The sequence below is a fragment of the Etheostoma cragini genome, chromosome 13 (genome assembly GCF_013103735.1).
Source record: "Etheostoma cragini isolate CJK2018 chromosome 13, CSU_Ecrag_1.0, whole genome shotgun sequence".
NCBI lineage: Eukaryota > Metazoa > Chordata > Actinopteri > Perciformes > Percidae > Etheostoma > Etheostoma cragini.
The window spans coordinates 11,551,181-11,569,098 of record NC_048419.1 but is presented as its reverse complement, the minus strand read 5'-3'; the positions used below and the strand labels follow the sequence as shown (position 1 = coordinate 11,569,098).

The window sequence follows — 17,918 nt, the reverse complement described above, 5'->3', positions numbered from 1 at the left end:
CATACTATTATTGAGAAAAACCTGCTTTAGCAACAATGTACTTTATAATGGTCATGCTAATAATGAAAATGTAACTTACATTTGAAAGAAAGAGACATATATAAGTGTCAGGGTAGAGGGAGGTATTATGCAAGCAGAGGCTTTACAGTATATATATTTAACAAACTTTGATTATTACATATTAAATAATGTAGCTACGTTGACCGTAATGTAGCCAGTAGCATCCACTGCATCTGTGCAGTATTGTAAGGTAAGTCTATGTTTGAGCAAGTATAACCTGTCATTATCTCATCTAGAATTTTTCACTTCAATCACCCTAATATTAAACCCCATATGTCCTACTTCTGCTTTTGTAAAAAATGACAGCATGCATAGTGTTTTGCATGAAAGACATGTGTGCCCTTGTTACTTTTCTAAAATTTAGTAACGCCAACTTGTAACAGTCAGCCTTTCCTTTTCCTTGTAACTAGGCCTACTGGTGGGCTAGGCATTTCGAGTTAACACTAAATTACCACAATTATTAGTTTGACAAGCAAAGCAACACAGACATTTGTTTCAGGGTACAAACGCTTCACAGAAATACGACTCCTCTTTAGAAACACTTTATTTAGTAACGGAAGTTTTGAGCCAATGAGAGAAGATTGCCATACTCTTCCACCAATGGAAAGTGTGGATGCTCCAGCTCTCCTAGTAAGCGAAAACAACATTGGATAAAACAAGGAAGGAGGCTCCAGTGGTATAAGTGGATTTAAGGGCTTGGAAGGAAAACAAGGACGCTAGTTAGCGTTATCTCGTCTTCGAAGGTATGGGATATGTTATTTAAAAGTTTAGAGAGTGTATTTAGAATACATTTAGTGATTGAAATATCAAATGTTAAACTCAACAAATACCAGGTTGACAGGTATTCACAGCCTAATGCTTCTGGTGGCAAACCAACCAACCAACCAGACTAAATAACTAACCCAACTAACTCAAGTGGTTATGACCCCGGTCTTTTACGCTGTTTTTACTCAGGGTAACATAGCTAGCTAGCGGGCGTTGTTTAACGACAACTTAGTAACAGTCGTGTAGTCAGCTGTCTTGAGCTAACGTTATTTCAAGCTAGCCAGTGGTATGTTAAAGGGTTAGCTTGGCTAGTTAGCCTTAGCCTGTTCCCACTGGTGTAACGACTGTGTTGAAGCAACATGGCCAGATAATAGGCAAAGCTCCGATGTGACAGCGTTGTCTCTTGTGACAATATACTTGTTTGGTCTGGCTACATAAACACTTAACATTTTTAAATCATGGTAGCCTTCAGCCTTGGCTAGCAAGCAAGTCAGCCTCCTTGCCGTGGACTTGTGGTTTCTCTCTGAATGTATCACACTTAGCTGTTAAAGGACTAACCTGTCCGACTTCGTGCCTGGAGCTCAGCGTGCAGCTTGTTGCATAGGCAAACTGTCTACTCCATCAGTTCTTTGTCACTCAAATCATGTCACTTTTAACGTGTTCATAACAGCAGGAACTAAGAAGCTACTATTGAGGAAACGTGACCGTATCCAATGTGTGTGTGTGTACTAGTTGCAATTATTTTTAAAGCATCGAGATATCGTAGGACTTGCTTTTATTTTGTACATCATGTCAGCTGAATTCCAAAATACGAGGAAGATTATTCTGTCAAGTAACACATACGGCATATATTTTAAGCTTCAATTAGCCTAGTTCTTCTGTGTGAAGCAACAAGTTGGACATATTATGCAACTGTCACATTTCAGCAGGGGATGGGGGTCGAGAAACGCCATACACCAATTTTACATCCAAACTGAACAATGCAAATATATTCACATCACTATGAATTACCCCCCTCTCAGAAGTAATAACATGCTTTATGGAGCTAAAGTGTGTCAAACACACAATTGTTTGCTTTCAGCTGGGGCGATTCTAGGATCAGACCTTTAAGGGGGCTCAGCCCCTGATGAGAATAGCCACTTTCTGACCAGGTAGTTACAGGTATCTAGTTATAGAAATAGTCCAGTTCTAAACAGTTATACTAACTACTCTCTCCCACAACCAGTTTTCCCATTGGCATTCACATTGGCCAGTTGGCCATAGTAACTGGTTGGAGGGGTAAGGGAGTGACGCGAGTACAGGAAAGGTCTTTATAGTGTTCAAATCAATATGAGCTAAATACTAAATCCAATGTACTGTGTGTGTGTGTGTGTGTGTGTGTGTGGCAACGATTTAAGCAATATTGCCTATATTCTAAATCTTAAACAGTTAATTTCTTGCCTAAAACATTATCAGAAATGAATTTAGTGATGAAAAATTGTTGGTCAGTCTGTACCAGAAACACAACTCTTGTTAACCTAGGTTCCTATGTGGAAAAGGGAACAAAAGACCCTGCCCTGGACTAGGAGCTGAAAGAGTTACAGGAACTGCGGTCAGAGGAACTTAAAAATCCCCAAATTGGTCCAATCGGAACACAAGAAAAAAAGTGTTCTAGTAATGTTATGTTCTAGGAGGTGTAAAAATCTCTCCGGTTGGAAAGCGGCTACTGTGACACAGATACAGTGCCTTGCAGAAGATCCCCTACATTTTGTAAATCAACTGATTTTCGAGTACCAAATCAAAAATGGTCTAAATGTAACAGCTTTATTTTGTTTTTGTTGGATGAAATTGAATGATTGTTTTTTTTGGGGGGAAAAAAGACTGCATTCAAATGTTGACAGTACTGTGTTTTATGTTTTTGAGGTGTGGTTTTGGTGAGGGTATGGAGCACCCTGTACACCGAGGGGAGACAATGCCCATTGGACTACATGACAGGTAATGTGCAATGTGTATTCTGTTATTCTTTTGCTAGCAACCGTGAATATGTGTATTAATTCACTCTAATTGAACCCATTTAACTTTTTTTGTAACAAACTTTTAACAGGAAGTATTAGCTTTTTTGCAAATCAGGCAAAACGACTGATGAAAAAAGAAGCAAGTTTTGACTGAGGATTGCCGGTTGACCTTTCTTAGAGTGTATACAGTACGGCAGTTTGTCAGTACTGGTGTCAGTCTGGCCTAGGAAATGGCTTCCCCCTGGGATCAAATGTGTTCATCAGGTAATCCCTGATTAGATTGTAGAAAAGAAAAGCAGTAGGAGTGTTGAGGTTGAGAACCACAGCTGAGAGTCTTACCAGAGTTAAACTCAATGACTTGAAATATAATACAGTGTTTCCGCTACATGAATTCACTCGGGGCAGTTTTCCACGCCTGAATGGCCTGCGCATAATGTCGGCTTATTTATCACAATTTGCCAGCAGTCATCTTGTCATTCAAGCAGTGTTGTCACAGCCGTCTTTGACTATTAGCATTTGCCTTTTTGTATACAAACACTGACATTTTTTTTTCTTCTTTTTTTTAATAAACCAAGGCCCCTTGTGCGTGCCGGCTAACAAACATCTTTTTACAAGCTGAAGGCGTGTACTTTCTTCTCCACTCTCAACAAAACATCAGAAAATAATGCAAAGTTAGGGAATAGCATGAACATATCACAATCAAGCCTATGACTTCCCGTATGAGAGGCACCACATTTGGCCAAGTTTTTCCAAAAATATAGGTTTGACAGTAAAGAAGCTGCAGACCAGCTAAAAGTACGACGTGGAGAAAATACAGCAACTTTGGTTTAATGTAAAACCTTAGTTCTATAATTAGCAGGGGTGTAACACATTAGGATCAACAGAAACTCTACGTCAGCCATGATTGGGCACACCCAAACACATGGCTGTCAGGAAGAAATTATAATTTAGGCCTGTACCAAATATTTCAAAAACCTACTCTGTGCTTCTTGCAGAGGTACCTTATTTCTGGGACCCAACTGTTTCCTTGGGACCTAGCTTCTCCAGTACACAGTGACTGGGGTGTTTATGTGGTAACTGCAGTATCTATTATGATAAAATATATCAGTTGTGATTTTTAAACAGCACTTAGTTTTTGTTGACATCAATGACAGAAGACAAAAACAAGGGAGGTGCAAGCTCTTTTGAAACATAGCCTGCTTGAAAATGATGTGTGGATACAAGATCCAATCTGATTTTTACTGATTACAGTTAATAATCAACTAAAGTTGGTTTAAAAAGAGGAATACATTTTTTTGGGAAATTGATCTTATTAAAATACAACCTTTTAAGGAAACTAGTTTTCTTTGTGAATGAATAATGTATTGTAAATAAATAACTGTTCTTCCTTAAAATACAGGGGGCATAAGTATACATACTCCTATGTTAATTTCTCATAGAAGCAGGCCCGTTTGTGTTTTTAAAGGCCAGTTATTTCATGGATCCAGGATACTATGCATCCTGATAAAGTTCCCTTGGCCTTTGGAATTAAGATGACCCCATATCATCACACACCCTTCACCATAACTAGAGATTGACATGGGGAACTTTCCATAAGATCATCTCTCAATGTAAATCAAACCAGTTAGAGGTGTATACTAATGCTCCCTGTATTTTAAAGAAGAACGTTTATTTATTCACAATACATTATTTATTCACAAAGAAAATTGGTGTCCTTAAAGGTTGGATTTTCCTTTTTTTTTTTTTTAAATTGAGGCATTAAGATCAATTTCTAAAAGATGTTTTTTTATTCCTCTTTTTAATCAACTTTAGCATCGGTGTGTTCACTTTCTCAAGCCACTGTATAGAACATCAAAAACAGATACTAAAAAGACAGTTAGCTTTTTTTAAATGAATGAAAGAATTATAAAGCAGTACAACATCCGTTCTCCCTCAGATTAGATTGAAGGAGGGATAGAGTTAGATTGACTTAGGCTCTGAAGGACAGTAATGCCAAACCATACATCATAATATGCTTACTAATAAGACAGGCAATGAAGCTGCGGGGGACAAATGTGTTCCTAACTAAGAAAAATGCCAATATTGTAAGGCAGGCACGAATCCTAATAAAAAAAAAGCCAAACAAGCTACGTAGACAAGAAACAATGAAGAGTGGATAAAGCTGAACAGATAACCCGCAGAAACAAAAACCATCATGGTCAGTGAGCTGAAAGACTTGGACAAATTTAGATGAACAGATATCCCTGCTTTGAATACCTAATTTCTTATTTATTGCACTTTGGCCTGTGTTTGCTGACATCATGGAATACTGTGGAATAACTTGTATGGCCAGGACAATCTCTATGGAATCACATAAACAACTGTTCTGAGTGGATCGGCTATGGATCTCTCCTAACCATTCAGAGATGTGAATGATGATAACCTTTTTGAGGAATAGGATTATTGGAATATACAGGTAGATGTCAATATGAGCATAAGAAATACAACCTGAACTTGAAAACATTTGACTAGACAGAAGGGTGTGGGGGGGGTGGGGAGAAGTGATGTATATGGAATTAACATGGAAAAAGAGGGGTTTTACCACTGTGCACTGCCGTTCTTTATCAATGCCCTTGTTTGATATATTTTTGGCATATGTACTTTGTGAATCCTAGTAATAATTTTATATGTTTTTGTGAATGCTGTCACTTGGTTATTTGACTCCTACTGATGTATTTTGTCTGTCTGATTTGAAATAGTTAAACTGGATATATCTCTTAGCAGTTGCGAGGGACTTTATTTAGTTTAAAGCTTTACTTTTACCTAAAATGACCTTGAGTGTTTTATATTATTATGAGTTTCATCAGCAGTTGCTGTTTCTTAATCTTTTGCACAGTAATCCATCAAATCTAATTTGAGGATAGGCGTGACAACTTCTGTTTTCAGTGAGATATGAATTTTCTTTCTGGTTCCAACATTAGGTACAGACAGCATTGCGCCCTCTCATCTGCTAAAATCCTCTTTTAATTTTTTTTCACTGATTTTTACACAAGGGATTTTACATGGGGAGTAGATCGGGCAGCCTGGTGGCCTAGGGGTTAAGGCGCCGTTATACTCTGATTAATTATTCTTTTCCAGCATAACCCCTCCATGTGTGTCTCTGGCCGTGGAGCTCTGTTGAATAATTTAAGTTTCTCACTTCAGAGGGGTTGTTAACTATTGCTAAGTGGAAATTCTAGTGGAACCAGATCTACAGCTATAGTGGTTGGACATTTAAGTGGGTCATGGCATCCAGATAATGTTGCTCCTCAAGGCAGTTGGATGAGCCGCTGTAGTTTAGCCTAAACAGATGGCCGGGTCAAGACGCTGAGTAGTTGCTTTTTGCGTAGGTGAGAGAAGGCATCTTAAAAGTATGGTCAGGTCAGGGCTAGAGAATGGTGTCACCTATCAATGGACCCAGTAGATCTACGAATAACATTTCACCCTGATAACCACTGCAGGGCCTGGTGATAGGTCAAAACATAATTTAACAAGAATACCGGGCTCTATTAAGAACGCTCACTCACCTTTTGGCACATTTGTGTATTACTGACAATTTAGTTCTGTAAAATATATTACATAGCTTTAAACTGTGGAGTTTTTGAAATTGGTACTGGCACTTTCTAGCAGTGTATAAAGTGTATAAAGGTGTATGTTAAACTCTGTTGGTCCACCTTCTATTGTTTTACATTAGTCATGTTTCCATCTAATTGTCAAGCAATTTTTAAGAAAATGTGAATTAGAAGCTCTTTCACCAACTGGTTTAGAGCGAATAAACTAAGTTCTCTACTACATCCAAAAGGAAAATAATATCTCTATGGTGCTCCTACTGTTTTCTAATAAATAATCAATTATCATGAATCCCACACTTCAATGCATTAAGGAATAACTGGGTATTATTGGATTATTAAAAACTTCCAGTTGTAGCTTGTAGATTTTATTTTAATCTCACCGAATGCAATTAAATTAGACACAAATCCCGCAAAATAATTGAATCCTAGACGATGCAAATGTATTTGGTTCAAGGTTATCGAATCGTGTACATGTCAGAGTTATTTCTCTTTCTCCTACTCCTTTAGCTCTCTTCCAATTCTTTATATAGCAAGTCCAGAACTGTAATCACAACTCCTTTTAACAAGGTGGCACTGTTGCTCAGCTACTGGGCTTATTTACGAGACCTGAAAGGATGATGGAAGGCTGGGCTTCTCCCCCCCCCCTCCTACCACGAGACAACCGTGAATGCAGCAGGGCAAGTAGTCGTGGTGGATGCAACCTATTGGCTTCTCAGTGCTGCCTCTAAAGTCACAACCCTGACTGTAGCCAGCACAGCCTCTGCCAGTGTGTTTCTGTAGCTGCTGCTGCTCCTGCTGCTACCCCTGCTGCTCTCCCTCCCCCTTAAATGGTGTGGGCAGAGTGGGATGGACGACTGCATTGGAAACCTTTTCATGGAAATGGTCTTTGCTGTTGGTATTGCTGTAGCACCATTCTGGTGACAACAACATGCCGTTGAAATGGAAAAGCGGTTCGCCTGTCAGCTGGAAATTCCCAGTGCCAGTTCTTAAGACATCCAGGTCCTCACCCCTTTCGCCTGCCTACATGTGAGTAAGAGCTTAATAGCATTCTCATTATACCATTGTGGTTATGTATACGGAGACCGATGTGTTTGCTTTTCAGATTTTCTATTAATTTATATTTTTGTAAATGATTGTGACACCATTGTTTTTAGTTGCAGGCCTTATTTGGCAGAATGCGATTGAGCCTTGTAGTGTGTCAGAAGACTTGCCTTGTCCAGCATGCATTTTATGGTTCGCTGGCAGAATGCTTCCCTCTTGGTCATATTGCCGCTAGTCTGGGCATGGCAAGCACCACATCCCCGACTCATGCCCTCTCCCTGTGGCTATGTTTATTTGGGAACAGGGACTCGGGGACTTGGGAGGAGCCTGCCTTTGTCAGGATGTCTGGCGTGCCCTGGTTTAGAAGCTATTGTCATCCGGTGCTGTTCAGGAAGGGGGGAGGGTAGAATGGAAGTGCCTCTCACAGCCTCTCGCCATCCTCCCTCTTTACCCCGTTTCTCGACCTCTTTTGAAATAGACAAGTGTCTTGTTTGACTTTTGTAACATGGTTTTGGCCCGCAGAGAGTGAGAACCAAAATCTTCTCAAAAAATAAACACAGTTTTAGTGAGGCTAGTTGATTGCCTGAAGGTAATTTCATTGGCTAACAAGGCTTTCTTGGATGGATTTTTACAAAATTGGATGTAAGCACGCTTCAGTTATCATGCAGCTCTACTTGTATGCTTAAGAGCTTAATTCTGCTAGTTTTTGCTGAAATGTTTATTTTTAACATCAAGATGCATCACAGCAAGATAAATGTATGTTCCAACCTCAGTGTAATCTGCAACATGACTAATTCTAAATGTACAGAATATGCACATTTCTCATATAGCCCTTACTTTCCAAGTAAACCTTAAGGAAATCTTGACTAAATTGTGTCACTTTATAAGCTCTTTACAAAATGGCATGATGAATGCTTTTCCATTTGCAAAATTGACTTGGTGATTATGTTTTCAATCTTTTATTTTACTAGGTTAGTTTAGCTGACACACACACACACATACAGTATATATACACACACCTGGTGGCTGTCTGTCCAGTGCAACCAGTCTTATCTGTTAGCCACTGAGCAACTGTTGGGGGGGTCAAGGGACTTGCTAAAGGGACTTGCTCAAGGGCACCAGTAAATGAGGGGTAAGAACTGGTTATTTACTTCCAGATATCTGTAGATCACACAAGCAACCTTCCACTTATTTTAGCTTCAATGCTAACACTATATCCTAGGATCTGTGACGGATGTAGCCAACATGTTTCAGTACGTACTTTAATAAAACAGTGAGCTAAAATGGTCAACTTTCATCTTTTGCAGTTTAAAAACTCCAGTCTGCAGATATGTTGACTGTGTACCTTCATTGTTGGTGATTTCTCTGGGCTGTTAGTGTGCAATAAAGCTCTTTCAAAATAAAACCACACAAAGAAACACCAAGTGGGACCATAGACCAAAAAAATGTATATCTTTATGTTAAGAATATTTGTTTGTCATGGACCTCCTTGGAGAAAATTTGTGTTGTTTTTATCATTTCACAATTTAAAAACCCAGTAGTATGCCGGTAGCAAAGCGGCAAATGTTTATTATCGCTATATCATTTAGAATTTCTATATAAATAGTCATAAACCAGCCACGTGCTGTACATTTCTGTTTGGTGTACCAATTTTATTACTTCTCAGGATATTTTAATCTAGATCGATCATCTTTTTTGACTTGGTGGCAGTTCATTTTTTTAAACTCTATTTTTCTTTCAATAAACAATGCTTTGTCAGTGCGTTAAAGGTGAAGTGCTGTATTAATGAGTTATGTGTGCTGGTATCTCCGCAAGAAGAGGATTTTCACACCAGCATTTTTACATGTCTTTTTAAAGATTAAGACACCTTACCCAATGGAAACTCAAGGACAAGAGGGCATCAGGTGTTCTTAAGTGGCTGCCAACTGCTTGTGTGTCAGAGATTTTGCGCACACACTAACTAGTGGGAAGTATATTCAAGCTTTGAGGCTCCACCTTACTCTGCCCTACCAGACCACTTACTATTTTGAAACGTGTTTATTGTAAGCAGTGTTTGAAGGCAGGCTGATATTGGGCCCCCAATTATAGGTTACTCTGTGGTCAGGGAGAAGTCACTTTTTATAGGCCCTTTGAGTGGTGCCTCTGTCTGTTGGGCTTTAGAGACACTTTTAACTTGGTATGTTGCTCGGCTAATCTTCGGATATGTATCCAAAGCAGCAGAATGACGGAGGAAACATGAGAGACAATTTTTGAAACATCTGATGTCCACAAATTAAAAAGAATTGAGATTTGGTTGTTTTGAAACCTCTCTAATCTATTTATAGACTGGTGAACTGCCTGTGGTGCAGATTCAATGCTAGCAAGGAATGGTTGAGGTTCACGGTCAGTACGGCCCATAATACTATCTTCTGCTCAGTAAAACGCCATTGGGTTTATCTTTCACCCCACATGAAGTCCTTGAATGAAAGCTATCCCTCATCTTACAGCGCTTCAGTACTAAGCACTTAATATGTGTGACTAGGGCTGGACCATTAATCGCAGTTTTATCAAAATCGCAACATGGACCAGTGCAATATCCAAATTGCAGAGGTGGTAGAATATTTCTTAAAGGCAAAATATGTGTCAAACCATTCTGATTTAACTATTGTGGTGACGCAGAGACAATCCTACTCATCATATCCTACAGACCACTCTTTTTTTGGTATATATCTTTAAAAAATATATACATTTTAATATTTTTCCAATGAAAATTAAAATAATGATTCAAAAATTATCATTCCCTCCAATATGGTGAATCATATTGCATTCGCACTATCAGTCAAAAGAATAGCAATTGCATATTTTCCTCAGATTGTGCAGCCCTGTGAGTGCGACTAGTGTCTTTAGTGATCACCTCTCGGACTCGTCATGGTGAGCCAGCCGCCTCAACTGCGGCAAAGCCTGTGGGATTCTAGGTGGGGACGTTTAGTACATGTCCTACTTCTTTTCTCTCTCCCTATGTTGCCTGTCTCTCTTTTTCAACAATCTCTTTATGCAAAAATGGGAGAAAATCTATTATTCAAAGAACATCTAAAAATTAAGTTACAGTGTGCACGTTTTGACCTTTTTAGATTTTGCATTAGTCTAAAAGTGAATACTGCTCTCCCTTTGTTCTACGGATTTATATTTTTTTTTGTTTGAAAGAAACAAACATGCTTGCTGCTCCTAAAATGGCTCAAGACTTTTCTGAAAGCCTAGTCTTTAGAAATGTGTCTAGTGTTGGTTAAAGCCAGTGGGACAGGATACAATCCTATACAGTTTGTACAGCTACAGGTAAAACGAAATGCATAACAGAATTTTGCGAATATAGGTGCTTCACATGTCTCATGTGGCTGTGAACTCTTTCTGCTGAATTCCCTGTGCTACTGCTATGAGTCTCTAAGGTGAACGCCCCAATAATTTACATTCTTTAAATCTGACTTCACTAATAATCTGCATTAATTTGTTTGCTCAATTCATTCATTTATTAATTCTAAAATTATAGGAACATAGCTGATTTAATAGCTGACATCAAACTGAATAAGAGCTGGGCTTGCACTTCGTTACTTTGACTTTGAACATCATCTGACAAAGACTATTTTTTACATTTAAAAAGAAAATAGCGCCCAGATAGCACGGTTGGTAGAGCGGGCGCAGCCCATGTACAGAAGTTTACACCGTGACGCAGCAGGCACGGGTTTGACTCCAACCCGTGACCCTTTGCTTCATGTCATTCCACTCTCTCTCTCTCCTAATTCATTTCTTTATCTGCCCTGTCAATTAAAGGCCTAAAATGCCCCCAAAAAAAATCTTTAAAAAAAAAAGTAGATAATTAGGAAGACCCGGCTCCGGTTCCCGGCCAATAAATCTTGGCTTTACTACAATGTGGGATCAGCCCTTGCAAATCTAGGGCATGTTTGTGTGAAGGCAAACAATTGATTTCTGGTCATGTTGACCTCTAGATTTCAGTCATGAGGTTTAGCTCCATTTTGTTTGTTGGTGCAGTAGGCAGCCCAAGAGTCTGTGATGTGTGTGTGTGATGGAAGGTGAATACAATGTATCACAATGTGATTTATGTGTTAATTGGACTCAGTTGGGGAGGGTATGCCAGCAGAGATGTTAAAACTACAATGCTGTTCTTAGCCAACATACTGTGTGATTGAACTCTTAAGTGCTATTAAGGATAGATCACAAATCCACACAGTAATGTATACATGCAATTCTTAAGAAGTAGCACACATTATTTGGATAAATATTTAAATGCACAGAATGTTTCCCTTTTGGAGCTGTTGTCAGAACCCTAATAGTGTAACGTTGGTTACTTATTCTTACGTGTGTCGGCTTCTCCATTTTGATGGAAGGCAGAGAATCAGCTGGTGTGCCACATTAGCTAAAAAGACGCTAAATGGAAACAGTCTGTGCTTTAAATAAGGACGTGAATTATTAATATGCTCTCTATAGTCCTGTCTAGATAGTCACTGATGATCACAGTGATGTGGAACAATATATGGTCATTTGTATCAAACATTTTTTAAATGAGCTTGCTTAATTGTTTTCTTGAAAACCACAGAATATTGTGTGCAACATCTGCCACTGTTTTAAAATGAGTGTAATGGTTTTGATCTTGATGTGTCACACATGCGCTCTGTTGCTGGAAAGATGATCAACGTTAGAGCGTTGAAATGGAGCATTTAATTCACTTTCCCCTTTTGAAATACACATTTAGTTCTTGCGGACTTGTGGCCATATTGTACAAAATGCAAGAACCAGACAGGGATCATTGAAAGGCCAGAGGGGATGCATAGGCAGTCTGGCTGGCAGAGCATCCAGTGAGTTCAGTCAGGTGAGACTGGCATGTCTGTGCTCATCACACACACACACACACACACACACACACACACACACACACACACACACACACACACGGCGGAACCTTGAAGTGTTACCGCACAGTTGACCGGTGAATGATAAATATGACCTTTAAAAATAAAACAAAAAGAACCTGATGCATTGCAGAAACGTAATTGAACTGAGTTAATCTTACTGCTTGCCTTGGCCAAAGTATCTGTTATTGCAGGTTTGAAGACTGGATTGGAAAAACAAATCTGAGCCATTCTACAGCAGAGGTTCCCAAAACTCTTATCTAAGTTGATGATTCTAAATCCGGAGCCTGTCATCGGGTCAGCTCAAAGCTACCTTACTGATGGCCAGTTCTATCTTTTTACACTGTAGCACACAACAGAAGATTCCCACTTTCTCACTTACTGGGAATTCTCAGTTTGGTGTAGCTGAAGGGTGGCGCCTGGGTGGAGCATTAGGGTTCATAATTTTGTCATAAACAACGGAGTCTTTTTTAATTTAATTTAAGGGGCTGCAGTGCATGTGTGAATGGGGCTATAGTTGCATATTGTGAATTAATTGTAATTTGCCTCATATGATGGAAGGTGGACAGCCAGGGGAATTAACAACTTCAATATTGGTGACCTGTATGATTGTGGAAAGATCTACAATAATTGTGCATCCCTGTTTAGATAATGACAGATTAAGCTTCTTTGTAGCTATGCCACTCTACTTATTTGAGTACAGGCAAAATGATGCTGACACGTCTTATTCCCCATTGCTTTGACACATCTCTGGTCTTTTTGTTTAGTCTCTGGATTCTGTCTCGGGTTTACACCCACTACTCGGTTTGCATATGTTTAATAATTTAACATATCTTCAGTGACTATACAATTAACTGTATTTTAAGCTTTTTCTAAAAAAACAGAAGGCAAGCCGTCTTCTCAAATTAGTATTATTCTGGTTGTAGTTGTCCATTTGGGTTTGCACATACTCAACTGGGTCATGTTCCTCCTCACAGCATCTTTCAGGTTGAACTAGCATTTGGTACATGTTGACAGATTGTCCGCTCCACCCACACGCACACACGTTAAGAAGCTTGTTTGGCTTTTAACCACTCGTGGCGCAGCTTGAAGCTGTGTTTTTAAAACTCAGTTTTAGGTATTTAAATGCCCCGGCCCGTTTTGATCTAAAAGCCTTAACCTTAAAGTGCTCTCTGACTATAAAATGGAACTAGAATTGCAAGCAGTTATGACCGGGGTCCAAGCCTCCCCGGCATGATCCCCCCCCTGGCACACGCTGCTCCTGATGACCCGTGGAGCCTGCGAGAGATGAGCATGCAAAAGCAGAACACAAAGCCAGAAGGAGGCAAGGCAAATGTCAGGAAATTTCTCTATGTGTGGGAACTGGAAACTCTGTGGTGAATTGCAATAGCAAATTTTCCATTCATTGAGTAAAAGGCCAAAACTCGTCTATGTTCATTATAGCATACCCTAAGGGCCAATCTTCAACAAATTTGGTACAGAGCCTCGGAGTGGGATGTCGAACAACAACACTAAGTTTGGCTCTGATAACTATTAATTTGGCCAAGATATGCTAAAGTTTGTGTTTTGTGGCTAACTACAAAAATGAGTTTGGTCGTCAGTTGCGCATAGTTTAATCTAGCGAAATTCTTTTGATAACTTTTGGTCAGCTCCATCTGGAGATGCTATGAAGCTATGCTACAAGGTTTTGTGCAGATCTGTCGCACAGCCTAGGGATTACAGACTCTTTATAGCGTACAGACTGCTCAGATTATTAGCATGATTGGAGCAATTATCTGGAGAACATGGATAGTTCATCCTTGTTGAGCTGCTGATACTTCGAAAATATCAGTGGACCTACTGCTTAACATAATTCAAAAACCAAATCACTAAACAGCCGCTTCATGCAATTCTTATATCTGTCGGCACATACTTTGTGACACCCTGGGGGGTTGTTTGTTTTCACATGTTTTCAAATGTTATTACACTTTTACTGAAGCTCATGAAGACTTCATCTAATAGTGGAGCTCATGTTTTCTCTCAGTTTGATTCTAATCTAATTTTAAACCAGAACTCCATGTGTGAGTTTCAGCATATAAAGTCTGTAAATAGTACATTGAAACCATCTATTCAGTTGGAAGAGCCACAGTATTAATTAGGAAAGTGCCAATTTTCATTAGAATGGGAAGAGCAAAGCAGATTTGTCAGACACATGGAACACAGATGTTTGAAATAGTCTGATAAGTGATCACTTCCTTTTTGGTGGAACTCTATGAATGGACAGAAAAGAAAATGGCTCATTGTAAAAATGGCTGTATTCATTATGATTACCATATTCACATTTTCATATTGCCATCCACCAGACCTGGTGTCACATTTTAGATGCCTCCCCGTCCTTGTGATGAATAGAAGACATAACGAGAGATGACTTTTAAGACCGCAGAACTACCTCTTTTTCCCCTGTGTGGTGGTGGTGGTGGGGAAAGGAAAACGAGCTCCACCCAAATCTCTGAAATCATTTAATTCCTCTTGGTTAAGTTTTCAGTTGAGTTAAAGTGAAATGTAAGTGTTGCTGCCACAAGAAAGGTGGAGAAGCAGCTGCTGAATGTAAGCATGTTTGTAAATTACAAGATAATAACCTAGTCTCATGATAGGTTTATAGTTTTTTTATGACTTAAAAGTCAATATGACACCACATTGTATTTATACAGGGGGTTTTCTTTTCATCATTTGCAATAAGGAATAAGATCTCCTTTTCCCTCGGAGTAGAAGCTGCTCAGCGTGTAGCTTTATTGCATTGCTGTGCTCAGTGATGGACTCTTGGGTTTAGGTGTCTTGTCATTGCTCTTTTTGCTAGGACTCCACTCAGATCACTTCAGAGAGATGCTCTTGTATTGTTTCCATGCAACTTGTCACCTTTATTTATGCCTTTTTTTATTTTTTGTGTGAGTGGCTGTGAGTGGATGTTCTGAGCACATCAGCCAGACCGTAGGAGTCTTGGGATCTTTTTGTCTACGCCAATTCCATTGCTGGCTTGTTGTCTTTTTTTTGCTCTCAGGCTCTTCCTGTGTTCCTGTTATAACAATGTGTCGAATCAGGCCACCATAGCTGTGAGCAAATACTGTAAGCACAAAATGTAATGAAACTTTTAAATGTCTGTGTAATGCAGTTTGTACAAAAATATGTCCAAGAACAATGGCCTGCAATCATTTTTTATTTGCAGTATGCATTTTTGGGGGGATAGCTGATGTTTTTGTGGTTGTTCTTCCTGTCTCTTATGAGGAAGCAGTTATTAAAACTTCCTTTGTTATTCCCTCACATCTAGTAGCTTGCTAACTTTTAGCCGACCAGTGAGCTACTATATCTCAGGTACTACACTACTGTAAATTCATTTCCTTTTCAGTGCTGTTGTCAGAAAAGATTCGGTGTGTGTAAGATAGACTTGGAAAAACTGTGAACCTGTCCTTTACCGTGGGTGTCAAAATAATTTTCCAATAAATTCCACAATGCAAGTTCTTAGATATTTTGCTCCAGAAATCTTGTCCGTGGTCTTTTAGATGTTCAAACCCTGAAATAGATGAGATTAATGAAGTTTTATATCAATGCATGGCATTGACGAGGCAGTCATGAAAGCTATATTCATTAATCTTTTAAGACCCTTCCACTGTCATCCCAGGGAAAAAGCCAAGTTGACTTCAGCTTTTTGAACTGTCACTGGTGGAGGGATGTTTTTAATCGTTTTACTGACATGAAAGGATGGGGTGGCACCCTTGTTTCGTCATTACTTCTTTTTCAATCCTTCAACTTGCTCCACTGCTTCCTAATGTTTCCTCTCTTTCTTCCGGCCCAAGTAGATGGCGAAAAAAGCGTCTTTTAAAAATGTTCTTTGTTATTTGTCCTTTCTGTCGTAGTAAACGATACATTTTCCGGTGCTTTTTGTTAGGAGAAAAAGGCAAAAAATGGAGGAGGCTGTGAGAGCAAAATTGTCTAAAGTGTAAACTTGAGAAATTGCTGCACTCTGAACTAACCACAGGTCTTGCTTTTTCCACATATCCACAGTATCGGTCAGGATTTGTTCAAGCTAGAAGCTTAAATCAAAAGCTTTTACCTGTACCGTACCCATGTATGCCAAGGGATGATTCCTCTCTAATTTAGTTAGTACTATGCTGTTCCTACTAATCTAATATATAATGTATTCCTAAATTCCCAAGAATTGTTTTTTGTTCTAAAGCCCCAAAGATAAAAGCCTTTTTTTTCATCATTTATCATTTTAAGTCCCCCTATTTCAAAGCTTCTGACAGTACGCCCTCTGAAAGCTGTTTTATGGTTGTGCGTAGATTCAGTGGCGTACCCCCTACAGACCCCTCTGCATCTACGCTGGACCCTACAAAATGTAACCTCACGTTGCGGTGACCCACGTCGCTCTGCCGTAGCTTGGTAGCAGTCCATTTCCCCCGACTCATTTCCTGGTTCTCCTTCTCCATTAACAACATAAAATTAAGGAGAGGGTTAACTTCTTCTTCTATTTCCCACCTTGGTCAGAGAGCACAGGGGAGACCCATTGTTTCATTCTCTCACTTCTCCCTTGCTCTATCACCAACTACACACGCACGCACGCGCGTGCGCGCCGGCTCGACGCACACACCAGGCCACTTACGTAGGCTACGGTGAAAGCTCTGCGTGGAGCCTCGGCACAACCATGAAACGGCCTTAGGAGTTTTATTACAATGCGTCATTTGAGGTGAGGTTTTACATATTCAGTTCATCCGCATGTTGTTAAAGGTGTGAACAATGTACTGTGATAAACTGCTGACAAACCACGACATGCCAAACTCTTGTGTATAAAGTACACTTAATGATGCTGTCTTTGATGTCTAGCACATAAACATAGCTGCAAACTAATATTTGCTACATAAGAGTAATGGCGTCCTAAACAGAGAATAAAGTCACACTCCCTCTTTGTGTTGTAATCTGAATTTCTCTGTTCTTTGTTTGGCCAAGTGTGCATTTAGTTAGTGCCTTGTGCGCTGGTATCCAGTATCGGCATCAGTATCGTCAAGTTAGGGAACAGTCTGTGAGCGCGGTGTGGAGGCAATCCCAGGCCACTTTTTTCAGCAATTGGTGTACAGTACCTATTTTAGATCTCAGGCACGGTAGGCAGGTTCTGTGTTGTGGAGTTGTGATAGCATCAACTAGGTGTGTGTGTGTGTGTGTGTGTGTGTGTGTGTGTGTGTGTGTGTATATATATATATATATACATATTTACCTATTTTAAACATGGTCAATTATGTAAGAACTCAACAGTTTTTGTATCAATGTATCTGAAGAATTTTCCTAATGTTAACTCAATTTAGTCATTTTCACGTAAATATTTAAAAAAGTGATACACATAAAACCAAAAATAAACCCACAGTTAGCGTCAGTAATAGGCAATTGACAGACTAATAGATTGTGAACTATTCTGATGTTTATTAATTCTTTTTTCATTTGTCAGTGCTGAGCTGCATTAATGCTTTCAGACATGATTATCTTTAAGCACACCCCTGATGCAGCTAAGGATTCGGCCTCCAGGTTCTCTGGGGTGTTTG

The 17,918-nt window shown here is 39.4% G+C and overlaps 1 protein-coding gene and 1 long non-coding RNA gene across 5 annotated transcripts in view; one reads left to right on the top strand and one right to left on the bottom strand.

Annotated features, from left to right (window-relative positions):
- The first annotated feature begins 545 nt into the window (after positions 1-545).
- Positions 546-17,918, top strand: part of klhl13 (kelch-like family member 13) — a 37,422-nt gene continuing 20,049 nt past the window's right edge. For 2 of the 4 annotated variants that reach the window (XM_034891058.1, XM_034891056.1), the window contains exons 1-2: positions 546-803; positions 2,728-2,799. In XM_034891058.1, the coding sequence (XP_034746949.1) occupies positions 2,747-2,799 (53 nt within the window). In that variant the 5' untranslated portion in view covers positions 546-803; positions 2,728-2,746. Of the gene's footprint in view, positions 804-2,727; positions 2,800-7,081; positions 7,436-17,918 lie in introns of those variants that run through there. The other 2 variants (XM_034891057.1, XM_034891055.1) reach the window with 2 other exon arrangements.
- On the bottom strand, positions 8,485-17,051 carry LOC117956139. Its single transcript, XR_004659187.1, has 3 exons — positions 16,972-17,051; positions 10,642-10,644; positions 8,485-8,498 (listed from the first exon to the last, which is right to left on the bottom strand). It is a non-coding gene; the product is annotated as an uncharacterized LOC117956139 (long non-coding RNA).